At 42.5% G+C, this 14,278-nt stretch overlaps 1 protein-coding gene across 2 annotated transcripts in view; it reads left to right on the top strand.

Moving 5' to 3' along the window:
- LOC126471465 (uncharacterized) overlaps positions 1-14,278 on the top strand; it is a 100,150-nt gene that overhangs the window by 45,591 nt on the left and 40,281 nt on the right. For both annotated transcript variants that reach the window (XM_050099658.1, XM_050099659.1), the window contains exons 4-5: positions 8,143-8,231; positions 8,324-8,480. In XM_050099658.1, coding sequence (XP_049955615.1) covers positions 8,143-8,231; positions 8,324-8,480 — 246 coding nt within the window. The remainder of the gene's footprint in view (positions 1-8,142; positions 8,232-8,323; positions 8,481-14,278) is intronic.

The following is a 14,278-nucleotide window of genomic DNA, read 5'->3' on the forward strand; positions in this document are numbered from 1 at the left end:
TAGAACTGGTGCCAGGCAATGACAATGTAGTGATGTGTATGTGCCAATCATTTGTAGGTGATCAGTGCCGTTATATGAGTTGGCTTGGAGACGTGATCAGATGCGAGAAAGGAGTCTTGTATGTGGATGTGCCCATGATTATGCCATGAACCAAGTTAAGGCTATTATTAAGATGAGAGGTAGTGTTGCCTGGTATTAGCAAGATGTCTCCTGGTGGTGACTAGTATTTTGTCTGGTATGTTTTCACCATGAATGCCATCTACCAGGAGGGAAAGTGATATTGCCAAGGGTGTTTACAGAACCAGATTAATAGCCAAGCTTTATGCTATGTGGGAGTGCTACCATTAACCATTCTGCATCAGCACCTCATTCATTTTCTTGTGTTGTCTAGTTACTGGTATTCCACAGTACTGGCCAAGTGGACATAAAATGTTGTTTGCATATTGCCCATGAGCTGTAGGGTATATTTGTTCGAGAAATTTGTCACTGATCACATCATAATATTCTGTTGTGATTGGTAACTGTTATTAAAATTGTTTACTGTTGATCCTTTCATTGAAATATGTATCACCAGCTCTAAATAAGAGAATGTTATGTTGAGTGACTGTTTTATTACAACTCTGAATCTTTGATAAAAGATTTTGTTGTATTCGTAATAGATAGCTATTTCAACTTCAACACTTTCTTACAATATTTTGTTTCAAATATTATATAGAGATTTTGCTTTGCCCTGTAAGGAGCACATGAAACTGTTACTTAGCACTGGCTTTCTTGTTCTTATATTCCCAAAAGTGCCTCATCCTTTCACTTTGGCCATGTCTTCTTTCTCGCATCCACACATTTTTAAATTTGTATTATTATTAAAGCGAGGCATTTGAACTATGAGGATGAAAAGGTCTTACGTCACCAGGTATATATTCTCCCCCTAATTTCCAGAAGTTAGGAACACTGCATCAGAATCACTGAATATCCCTCATCTCCCTTCTAATGAGAGATGATGTGGCCATTGTGTTTCCAAGTTGTCTTTAGTATCATCACCCTGGCCACTTGAAGTGACCCGTAGTTCATTTCTGTCCAACACATCAAAGCATTTAACCTCAGAAATTGTAGTACAATTTTTGACATAACCTGAACACAAGTCAGTTGCCACAGTGTGTAATCGTAGGCTATCACCAACTCTGCAGTAAACTGGTAGGTTTATTAAGCCCAGCAATCCACACAAGTGGCCAACACAGTAGGTGGCAGCAGTCTGTAGAATAGTTTCCTAACATTTAAGTAGTTTTACTGTATATACCCATGGTTTACTGGTAAATGGCATGCATGATTAAACACACCATTCCAATGTTTGGGACCACCTGCTCTTTAATATTTGCATAAGATATTTAATGTGTTTCCTCAACACGTACAGTCATTATTTGCTTCCCATCCTCACATTTAAATAATAGCAGTTCCATCCAGACATGTTTCCATAACAGATGTCTTGGCCGGCAGCTTGTTCCGAACACCTCATATCAGAGCTGTCCGGGACATCCATCGGCATTGGAATCGTCTGCTGTGCCTACCTCTGATTCACCTGTTCCTCTTCGTGCTCATACTTTGTCGAGTATAAAGTGATTTGTTGTGTGGCGATTTATCATTAAAATTATCAACAGACCAAAAGTGAAACAGGAACTGTTAATGTAGGTTTTATACAAACCTAGTTGTTTGGAAGGTATGTAGTGCAGAAGGGTGTGAGAAATTGATAGCTGCTAACACCATTGTGGAGCAAGTTGACACACACAAGTGGAACATTTACTAGTAATTAGTAAGATAAATTTAAAATTATATAATGAGCCTGGCAAAACAGCTGCTCTGTGGCTGCAATTGCTTCAGCTGCACTCTTATGTAGTGCACCAAGCTGGTAGGATGAAGAGAGAAAAAGTAGGTTGCAGCCTGACACCTAGACCAGGACAGTTAGCCTGATAGATGTACTCCCCAATCTTGTCATACGCCCACCAGTTAACATGCAATGAGAGTTGTGTTAAACAAGATTTATGTTCTTTGTTAGGTATACTGTGTTGTATTAGCATTTGCCCAAAAATGGAGAAATGGAGAAGCCACCTAGTCAGTGTGCTCTGAGGATTGCTTTACTTTCCATATTGTTTGAAGAGGTGGTGACTAGCAATTGCGAAGCATTGCCGGATTTGCTGGTTAGATATGCAAATGTATAGGAAACAGAATGAGAAAGTGAAAAAAAAATTAGTTATTCGTGGGAGCAGAAAACATAACAGATGGATGAGATTCCAGCTTGCTATGTTTCAGTCTTCTGGAACATTAGAACGAGCTGAGTTTCATAAGATAGCTGTTTGTTTACTCCATTTTCAGGGTACAGTGGGTATGTTGGGTCTTCTAAAATTATTAAAATTATTCTTCTCTCCATGCTTCTCAGAAAAAAGCCATCATACTGTGCTGACTGCATATCGGCTACACCAGACTTATCTGTGAGTTCCTTTTGCATCAAGAGGATTCCCCTCATTGCAGCTTTGATAGTCCCCTCACGATCATCCATATTCTCATAGTGTATATGCAGTGCTGGCTGCTCTGAGATAAAGCAGTCAACCTGTCTATCTCACTACCTCAGATACTTGCAGACAGAGGGTTAGCAGCTACCAAAGTCGGATGTTTCCAGAGGGAAAGCAGATTTTATAACAAAATGTAATGCACCTCCACATTCGATGTCTGTTATGGTTGTGGAGAGACTACCCCTTGCTGCAGAATGTGCCCAGAGTGGCTTTAGGTTACTCCCCCCCCCCCCCCCCTCCTCCTCCACTGTTGTACCTTTTTAAACTTTTATGTATGTATTTTATTTATCTGTTTAAGCTAATTAACTCTAGTCTGTATAAGCTGCATTTTCTCACCATATTTCCATTTTCCAGCTCATTTTAGCTGTACTATGATGACCCTTTATAGTGTATCCTTCAGTGAACCTGCTACAGTTTATAGATGCCTAGGTTTATCTCATTTTTAACTATCTGATTAAAGTCGTGCACATTTTCAATCATGACAACATCGTCACAGATCTTGGAGCTGACAACTCTCCTTTTCTCTTTTCATATCTTTTTACCTCATTTTCATGTTAATTGAGGGACTGATAATGAAGTAGTTTAGTCCCTTTAAACCCATAATTATCCCAGCCAAATGAAGGCTTGTGTGTCCAGTCCTCCTGATACAGGGATTATTCCCCACAGTTCACGTTATAGTAACAAAACACATGATACTGCTGTGCAGAATGTGTTTTTAATGACTAAGCAGAAGAGGGCAGCTTTGAGAAAGTTTCACCTTTCTATGCTTGAAAGGGTTTAGAGGGCATTCCTGGCACCTTAAAATCTATAAAGAGATAAATGAATGGGGCACTTTTGGTTGAAACATCCAGTTCCCACCAAGCATCAAATCTCCAGACAGCAAAATGTGTTGGGGAATATGCCATAGAGCCACATACTACCTGGAATTATAAGAAAGATGTTTTCATGCAGAAATATTGATGAAATTTGCAAAGAACAGCTGAAAGATTAGTGGGCTCAGGAAGGTGTGACTGATGTGCCAGATATGATGAAAAGGTGAAAAGGGTAGATGGCGAGCTGATTAAATCAAACTGCTTTATCCTTACATTCAGTAGCACAACTCTCCCAGAGCATATCAAGGTAGTTTTCCTTCAGTTAACTGTGAGGCTTATATACCAAACCCAATGTGCTGTTTTAAAGGCCAGTGCTTTGGAAACAACACTCAAGCATGTAAGGTAAGAACCACTTGCAGCAAGTGTGGTAAGGCCACTTACGAGGAGTCATTTGTTCTTCCCCACCAAAGTATGTTTTGGGATCACTCTGTCTGGAATAGAAACTGCACTGTCTACCTTAAATAAAGATGGTACAGGAGCTCAAAAGAAATTGGCATATTTTATAGGGTGAGGCAAAAGATGTATAAAGCAATGCAACCTCCAGCTTTCACTACTTCGTTTGCTTCCACTCTCAGAAAGCCTGTTCAGAAGCTGGTGCCTCTACACAAATGGAGGTTAATAGTGTTAGCACTAATCCCTGTGTTTGCAAGTGCAGTTGCAATGGTGGTGTTGGTATGCAGCCTATGCCACCACCCCTCCCTGTGTCAGAAATTCAGGAAAAGCCACAGTAGCTTACATTGCCGAGCTTCCAGCAGTTCAACAGGCACACTCTAGTAAACAGGCTGGCACTGTTGCTGCCACTGGCAATACTGTTGCTCCATATTTTCCTCTGCCAGCCAAGCCTAAAGGGAAGTGCCGGTATCAGAAGAAAAGTCATAAGCTGTCATACCAGATGTCATTCTATCTGACAATTCTAATTATTCTGCTTTGGAGACAGTGAACTACAATGTCTGCCTGAGGCAACCATCTAGCCCCCAGACTAAGCCTCCATCCAGTGCAGGATTTCCATCCAATGGAGACACACAATGAAAGAAAAATCTCACCTAAACAATGTCTCCCATACTGCAGTGGATCATTAGTGGGTTCAGGAAAAATGTGAAGAAACTGAAACTCCTAATGCACAAGTATCTCCTGTGCTTCTGTTTACAAGATACACATTTGAAACTTACTGATGCCCCTGTGCTTTGGGGCTATACCCTCCACAGCAAGGATGACCTGAGGGGGAACATGGATGGGTTGTGTTTGTCCCTAACACAGGCAACTGCCATGCTCTATACTTAGTTATCAACCTGCAAGCATTTGGAGTTCATGTGAGTCAGATGATCACTATATGCTCACTGTATTCACCTCCACAAGATGCAATAGATTCTGGGGCTCTCTCAGATCTTATTGATCAACTTCCCAATAATGTCTCCCACTGGGAGACTTCAGTACCTGTAATGTATTATGGGGCTCCCACTCTTTTTGCCCCGGTGGTAGAGTTTTAGAAAGTGATGTTGTAGCAGGAGCTGTGATTCCTCAGCACGGGCTCTTCCACTCATTTCACTAGTACTGCTGGGTCATCCTCAGCCATAGACCTCTTTTTCTGCTCTGCAGCCCTCACAGACTTTGCTCAGTGGGAGGTTACTGGTGACCTTCATTCCAATAACCACGTCTCACTCTGGATCAATCTACCAGATGGAGCAGTACTGGAAGGGAAGCAGTGTAGAGGATGCTTCAGCCAGCTGGCAGTGTTTGAACACCGAGGTAGCATTCAGGAATAGGTGACCGAACATGCTACTGACTTAACAATCCCGAAGTCCTCAGGTCATCTTAGACACTTTCAGTAGACTGGGGAATGCCACTCACCATATCCAAGTCAGGTGTATGGCTCTGCGACTGTTTAAGTAATGCCCAACTGCAGCAAACCAAGCCGTCTATGAAGTAGTGAGTCAGAGCTTGACGCATAATCAAGGAGAACGAGAAAAGGTCGTGACACTCATTCCCGAACTTTATCAATTGTGCCACTTGTTCTATGTAAGGAAGGGAAGCCATCATGATGATTTCTGGTAAAAAGCAGTCATTTACCTATCCTAACAGTGCGGAGGCAGGGGTGCCTCCGAACAATGCTTGGAGATATCACTCAATGATAGAGCACTTTGCTATGGCTACTGCCATTGACAGCCAGGGTCCAGCATTCCACTGCTATTGTGTGACCATGAAGAGGGATAAGTTGGACTTCAGATCCAACAATTCCGAGTCTTACAATTGCCCTTTCTCCATGTGGGACCTGTATTGGGCACTGTCTGCAGCTACTATGCCTGGTCACAACCAAATCTGATACACCATACTGTGAAACTTGCAAACAGTTTCAAAGGGATTCCTCTTAGATTGTTTTAATTGAGTTAATTGAATATGGTGAACAGTACAATTTCCCAACTTGTGGAGCAGGCAGTTTTGATACCTCACCTCAAACCAGAAAGGGATTGAACACGTCCCAGCAATGGCCGGAATGTCACCGTAATGAGCTGTGAGGGAACCTTGTAGTGAATGGTCAACCCTCGAATGGTCTGAGTGTTCAGACTAGGCAGTTCTGTAGCTGCTCTCAGTCTGGACTCTGGAGATATTGATCCACTTTTGACACTCTTAACCAGCTAGAAACAGCTATACAACAGGCTTTCCTCTGTAAACATCGTTGTATTGGGATTTATATATTACTCAATTCTGTCAGAGACAGCAAAGGACTTGGAAGAGCAGTTGAATGGAATTGACAGTGTCTTGAAAGGAGGGTATAAGATGAACATCAACAAAAGCAAAATGATGATAATGGAATGTAGCCAAATTAAGTCGGGTGATGCTGAGGGAATTAGATTAGGAAGTGAGTCACTACAAGTAGTAAAGGAGTTTTGCTATTTGGGGAGCAAAATAACTGATGGTCGAAGTAGAGAGGATATAATATATAGACTGGCAATGGCAAGGAAAGCGTTTCTGAAGAAGAGAAATTTGCTAACATCGAGTATAGATTTAAGTGTCAGGAAGTCGTCTCTGAAAGTATTTGTATGGAGTGCAGCCATGTATGGAAGTGAAACGTGGACGATAAATAGTTAGACAAGAAGAGAATAGAAGCTTTCGAAATGTGGTGCTACGGAAGAATGCTGAAGATTAGATGGGTAGATCACGTAACTAATGAGGAGGTATTGAATAGAATTGGGGAGAAGAGGAGCTTGTGGCACAACTTGACTAGAAGAAGGGATCGGTTGGTAGGACATGTTCTGAGGCATCAAGGGATCACCAATTTAGTATTGGACGGCAGCGTGGAGGGTAAAAATCATAGAGGGAGACCAAGAGATGAATACACTAAGCAGATTCAGAAGGATGTAGGCTGCAGTAGGTACTGGAAGATGAAGAAACTTGCACAGGATAGAGTAGCATGGAGAGCTGCATCAAACCAGTCTCAGGACTGAAGACCACAACACCACCACTCAGTTTTATGACACTACTTGGAGGCACAATATTCTTGGACAGCTCCGCCAGTAGGGCTTTGATGGCCACCTCCTTATATTCATTTGGTTCTTCTTATCAATTTTTTTAATAACTATAGGAAAAAATACTCTGATAAATCACTCCTTGTTTGTTATTTTTGGGCCTAAAAAGTGGAGTTTTGAAAATTTGGATACCAATCTTTGGAGGTCATTTTGACTGGTTATTTTTGAATTCAAGGTATTTTGTCTAATAGACAATGCTGTAGAGGACACTTTTCTAAAAACAATCATGTCAATTGCAATTTTTTAACTTAACACAGTGCAGAGGTATTCAAATTTTTGCTAACGTCTCTAAACTGAAACATCATCGTGAACTTACAAACGAAAATAATTTTTTTTAAAAAACTATTTGAACTTCTCAATTATAGGGTAATCACATGTAAAAAAAAAAATTAAAATATTTAAAAATGGTGAAGCAACCAACTTAACTTTTATTGGACAACTTCATTTGGATTGATCCAAATCCTCTATTTGTATGACTCTGGTGTGCACTTGCTACTCTAAAACCCTGTACCCAAACACATAGCTCATTACAAGAGTCTTTCCCTGATGTGGGGGGCACCATCCTGCTCACTCCAGATATTACTGCTACATGGTGCAGTTTTCTACCGAGTATGGCTAGTAGCTTGTCATGAAATACTTTGGCGTGCATGATTACTGACCCAAGTCTCACCACACTGCACTTACTGACCAATGGTTGTTACTGCAATACTTTATGAAGACTTTTTCCAAATTACTCCCAAGTTCTAGTAAAACCATTTACATTTTCTGCTGGTGTGTGTGTGTGTGTGTGTGTGTGTGTGTGTGAGAGAGAGAGAGAGAGAGAGAGAGAGAGAGAGAGAGAGAGAGAGAGAGAATATTTTAATCATTCTTATTGTCTTTTTACTTTACCTGACTTGCATATGAGGGCATATGTTATAGCCACATTCATTTCTACTAATTTTTGTAAGGGCGCCAATACCCATTGTCGTTGTTATCCGCGAGCGCGCGTGCACACACACACACACACACACACACACACACACACACACGTGTAATAGAGCTTTATGCTTTCTTTCTTCTTGCATGTCTCAGTGTCATAGTTGTCGTATTTCTATAGCGTTTTAAACAATGAAAGGCTTGTGTAATAATTTTTATTTACGTTGTTTTTATATGCTTCTGCACAAGTTAATTCTACCTGAATTGCAGCTCCCAAAACTGTTTGTTCAGCCAATGGACTATAGTATTTACCATCCAGAGATAATCTTCGAAAACAACATAAGAGGAACAATAACTCAGTGAGTAACTGTTCAAATTTCACATTGGTCAAACGTATTTTATTAAGTTATTTTATTTGTCAGATCATGAGTACAACTTTATGAATTTTCAGAGGGATTGTGCCATATGTTTGTCAGATAGCTGCTGTAAGAGTAGTTGGGCACCTCAAATTTGCATTCGTTAAAATGGATGTGTTGAAGATAACACTCCACGTTAAAGAAAAAATGGTAAAAGTTCGCTGGAGGATTAGAGGAATTTCTGGGTCAAAGGTAAGTGACTCAAGATTTGATAAAAAAAATTGTAGTTCTCAAATTAGAAATTTCATATATTACCAGCTACCCATATCCTCCCCACCCCTCCACCTCTGAAGACCACAGAAGGGGAAGGTGATAGCTAGAGGTAAACCAAAGTCTAAGAACATCAAGTGAAAGGCGTGTGATCAGAAAAATCTAACAGTCTTCTGTAGAGTTGGCAGAGGTATTCATACACAGACTGGCACTGCTCTCAGGGAGCAGTGAGACTGACAGCTGGAAGGAGAAAAATCCGTTCTCCTTGCCTTCAACTTGGGCCAACAGCCTTGCCACAATGGTAACACCAGTTCCTGTCAGATCACCGAAGTTAAGCACTGTCGGGCTGGCTAGCACTTCGATGGGTGACCATCTGGTCTGCCGAGCGCTGTTGGCAAGTGGTGTGCACTCAGCCCTTGTGAGGCAAACTGAGGCGCTACTTGATTGAGAAGTAGTGGCTCTGGTCTCGGAAATTGCCATACGGCCAAGAGAGTGGTGTGCTGACCAAGTGCCCCTCCATATCCGCATCTGGTGATGCCTGTGGGCTGAGGATGACATGGCGACCAGTTGGTAGTGTTGGGCCTTCATGGCCTGTTCGGCCAGAGTTTAGTTTTAGTTTTTGCATTAATCTTCATTTGTAATTGCCAGTGAGAAGCCTTTGTGTTAATCTGGCTTGGTCCCTGGCTTTAAGCACACACTGCTTCCACAGTATCATTTCTGCCACAGCTGTTGTTAAGATGTCATCATAATATGAAGGGACTACCAAACAGGTGCCTATTATTGGCAGGTTTCACATGGCTTCATTCGTACTGCCACTGGCACATCTTTGTCACTTAGCTGCAGCTGATCATTTGCTTGTGTGTTTGCCTTGGGGAAGTTGTCTTCATTTGCAAAGAGTTCTGTGATCTTCATATGGTGAGCATCCCACAAGGCAAAAAGTGTCAGATGTCTTACATGACAAGACTGTTTCACAGTGGTTTCTGTTTGATTTGAAGAAGTCTGTAATATTTGTGCTTCAGATACAGAAAATTTTAAACAGAACACACATTCTTATACTATAGTAGCTTTATGTACTTTTCTGAGAAAAATACATATCTGAAAAGAAATTTGTTACCTTATAATGAGGATCATTCAGTAAATCATTAGAAAAACAAATTATTTCAGCCCCCCCTCCCCTCCCCCCCGCCCTGCCCAAAAAAAAAATAAACATAATTCCCTGTTAACTCTGTGGACTTCTCCAAATGTTGCTCTAACTCTTTTGAGCTATCTAAAAACTAGGATTTCAGAAGTTATGCAAAGTAGGCATTTGTTTCGGTGATGACATACTCATTCAGTGTGAACCGTCATTTGTTGAACAATTTTTTCAAGCTTGGAAATAAAAATCACTGGGGGCCAAATCCAGTGAATATGACGCATGTTGCAGTAATTCAGTCTTTAATTCCATAATTTTGGCCATTGAAACTGCACAGGTTTGCATCTGTGCATTGTCGTGATGGAAGTGGACCTTTTTATTATTCATATGAAGATTTTTGCTTGATTTCTTCAATCAACTGGTTTAGTGACTATGCATAATAGTCTCCAGTTGTTGTTTTGCCCCCTTTTTCATGTGATCAACATAGATGATTCTGCATGCATTCCAAAAACCAGTGGCAATCAGCTTTCTGGCATATTTCACCACCTTTGCCTCCTTCGGAGCCTGTTTGCCTTCAAAAACACACTGTTTTGGTTGTTCACATGTCTCTGGAGTGTAACAGTGTATCCATGTTTCATCCGCATTTATGTATTTGGTCAGAAACCCAATAGGATCTTGGCAGAAAGTGCCAAAATTGCCTGAGTGTCAACCACATGGTTGCTATTTCTCACTGAGAGCAAATTCAGCACCCATATTGCTTTGATTTTTTACCCACACCCAATTTTCCATGCAGAATTGAAAACACTGTACCTTGTGACAAGCCTGCAGCCTCACTCACACTCAGACAAAAAAGGATGCACCACAAAGGGCAGATTTGTCCCAAATTGATATTTATACAGGTGTTGATGGAAAATGCAAAATTGTAAATTTGTGATGGCCGACAGATGAATGTGTGATGCTGCAGCAGAGTTTCAACACGTAGCTGACAAGGTTAGTAAACATGGGATATGTCGCTACCAGGGCATAAAACCTTTGTGAATTTCATTCCGTGTACTCAGTTGGACAGTAACTATGTCTCACAGACAGGAGCTTGAACAATATATGCAAATGGCAGCATCTGAAAGACGACATGTAGTTGGGCTCAAAGAAGCTGGTTGGAGTAATCGGCGAATTCCTTGGCAGTTGAACAGGAGCAATGCCACTATCTGATTTTGTTGGCAGAAGTGGCTGAACCGTGGAACAGCATCAGGAAGGAAGTGGTTGACCTAGAGAGACAACAGGTTAGGACTGAGCAATCATCAGAGAGGCACTCGGAGCCTCAGATTTATCATTATCATTGGTCCAATATGCAGCTGGTGCTTCAGTGACCACAAGAACCATTAATAGGCACCTCGCACAAAGGGGGCTGAGCTCACGGTGCCCCTTGTATGACTACCATTTACCTCTGTACACCAGAAACCCCATTCGCAGTGGCGTCAGGCACATTCAGTTTGAAATATCATTGACTGGAGTAGAACTGTCTTCAGTCATGACTCCTGTTTCGAAATGAGCCTCAGTGACTAGTGGAGACATGTCTGGAAATGCCTCAGACAATGGTGGAACCTGACTGTCTGCTGCCAGGGACACCATTTCATTTCATAGGAGATGACTCCTTTGGTTGTCGTCCATGTCACCCTTACAGCACAGGGAAACATTGTCGATATTCTGTGCCCCGTTTTGTTGTCCTTCATGGCAAGACATCTTCGGCTTACATTCCAACATAATGATGCCTGCATGCACAGAGAGAAAGCTTGTAATGATTGCCAAACCCTATGTGGACAGAAAGGTTGCCAGATTTGTCCTCACTTGACCTCCTCCCCCCCCCCCCCCCCTCCCCACTTGGTGCCTCGAGGTAATTTGGCCCAATCTTCCTTCCCAGGCTGCATTTCGTTTCCAGTGCCCCTGCCTCCCTGTTCTTGTTCCTTCACCCCTGTGTGTTCTTACTTATGTCGACCTGGCTATCCACCTGAGTTTTCGTATTCCTTCCGGTTTTTGTTCCCGTTTTCGTCCTTCCTATTTGGCACTTTTGGTCCTCCTTTGGTGTCTGACCACCTCTTCTAAATTTTATCTTCATAGTGTGAGCTATTTGAGTAACAACTCACTCCCTAGCATCTACGGCATGGGTACCTCTCCTTCCGCTCTTCCTTTCCCGCTGTAGCCCCACTCCACCCTGCTGGGTCACCAGCACATGTACCCAGTCTGTGTGGTTAGGCTTTTATGTACCCATCTGGCTGAGCCCCAACAACACAGGTATCATACTTCTAATACCTGAGCTGCCCCCCCCCCCCCCCCCCTGTCCCTGTCCCCTCTCCCATGTGTGCCAAGGAATCAAGGAATGGTTGCTTGTCTTTCTGGTGCATTGGGACTTCTGGCAATGACTGCCGTGCCAAACTTCCATTGCTGTGGCTGGGTGATGCCCACAGGAGAGCCTGTGATTGTAGTGGGTGATATCGGAGCAGATGCTTTGCGTATGAAATGTATCAAGCTGCAAAAAACTGGCTGTTCTATGTCTATAAATAATTTAATGCTGCTGCTTTTGATCCTGTGACAATCCATTCCCTGGCTACACCCTGGAAGGAGAACCAGGCTCGCCAGCTTCTGGTAATACACTTCCCCCACTATTTGGTCTGCACTCACTGATGAGGACATGTTAACCACTATCAAGTCATTATCTTTTGTGGAAGATAAAAAAGACAAATTTGGTGAAGTGGTGTCACACAATAAGATGGGTCGGGTTCGCTGTTGATCAAAATTTCTGCCATCCAGTCCACAGCCCTTTGTGTTCATGACCACCGTGGCTACATGCCTGTATACCAGTCTTTGAATATGGTTCAGGGAGTCGTTTTTCATTGGGACCTCGTCCTTCAAACTGAAGAGGAACTCTGGGCCATTCTGAAACACCAGGGTGTTCATTTTGTTTGGTGTGTTCAGAAATGTCGTAAGTACAATCACACCGATACTGACACATTTATTCTGGCATTTGATAAAGATACCCTCTCAGAGGTGGTCAAGGTTATGTGTAATCGATGTGATGTAAAACCGCACATCCCGCCACCCATGTGATGTTTGGTGCTTCCATGCCGGACACTGTACAGCGGAATCTCTGTGGGGTGAACGTGGACACCCACTCCATGACGGGAGCACCTGTATGCCACTGCCTGTGTGTGTTAATTGTCATGACCGTCATCTCTCACTCACCAGATTGCCCAGTTTATAAGAAGGAAAAGAAAATACAAGGGACTTACACTCGAAAGTCCCTTAATCATTTATCCTACCGTGGGGCACATTTGAAATATGACCGACTTCACCCTGTGTCGAAGATTTCTAACTTCGCCTCTGTTACGTTTTTCCCCCCCTCCTCCTTACCACAACTTGTCTGCGACACACACACACACACACACACACACACACACACACACACACACACACACAGTCTTTGGGCCCCAAGGCACCTCTTTCAGTTCAGGATCTTGCAGAAGCCTGCTCTCTCCTCCACGCCCTGTCGTCCTTGACCTATGAAAGAGAAGAAGAAGAAACATAAATCCCATCACAAGGATGCTCCAGTGCCCACAGAGGTGCTTACACCGCTTTCACAACCTGAGTCTCACTTGTTATTTATGGATGTCACCCCATCCTTGTTGTTGACGAATGGTGACCCGGTTGCGTGATTGGCTCCAGCTCGTTCACCTCCCATTTGCATCCCTGTTCCATGCTTATTCAATGGAACAGTAATGGTGTGTCTTTCTCCAAGAATCTCATTTAACCTTCGTTGGTTCAGTGCCTTCTGTTGGAACTGGTTTGGCCCTTAGAGGGCTTCCAGTGGAGTTGACCAATTGACCAATTTCTTGTGGACCATGACCTGTGCCTTCTTAATAATGTTCCCCTACTCATTTTAGTGCTGCATATGGCACTTTCTGTGCCATTGATACTTCGCTCACTCCCCCTCAGCTTCCGCCTTCCTTACACTGCTCATCACACACAATATCCCATGTGATAGTAACCACTTTCCATTGATCCTCTCATGCCCTTCCTGCCTCCCGATGGCCAGGTAACCCCTCTGGGCTTTCTGTCATGCTGATTGGCCTCTATATACCAGCCAGGTTGTGTTTACACCTTCTTTATTAGGTTTTATTGATGAAGTCATTCATGATATGTCCAATAAGATAATTCATGCTGCTGACATTGCCATTCCCCACTCGAAGGGCCCTGTTTGCCTTCAGCCAGTTCAGTGCTGAAGCACAGTCATTGTCACAGATGTCTGTGATCATTGTTGCACCTTGCAATGTCTAAGGCGACACCCGTCCTCCACTGGTCTTATTACTTTCAATTGAAACATCTTCATGCCAAAGCCCGTTGCTTAGTAAAACAGAGCAAGTAGGTGTATTTGTGATGAAGCAAGCTGGGATATTTTTACTTCTCCTCTTGTTTTGCCATCTGCCTCCTTAAATTCATTTTTTCTCTTTTAACTAAGCACCATTAACATGCATGAGCATAATTCGCTTTTTCATAAAAGAGAAAGGTTCGCCTTCAGTTTTAAAGAACATAACAACAGACCTAATTTTGTGCTTAGTTTCATGTATGTAATTGATTTTCTAATTTATCTAGACTA

This window comes from Schistocerca serialis, chromosome 3 (genome assembly GCF_023864345.2).
Source record: "Schistocerca serialis cubense isolate TAMUIC-IGC-003099 chromosome 3, iqSchSeri2.2, whole genome shotgun sequence".
Lineage (NCBI taxonomy): Eukaryota > Metazoa > Arthropoda > Insecta > Orthoptera > Acrididae > Schistocerca > Schistocerca serialis.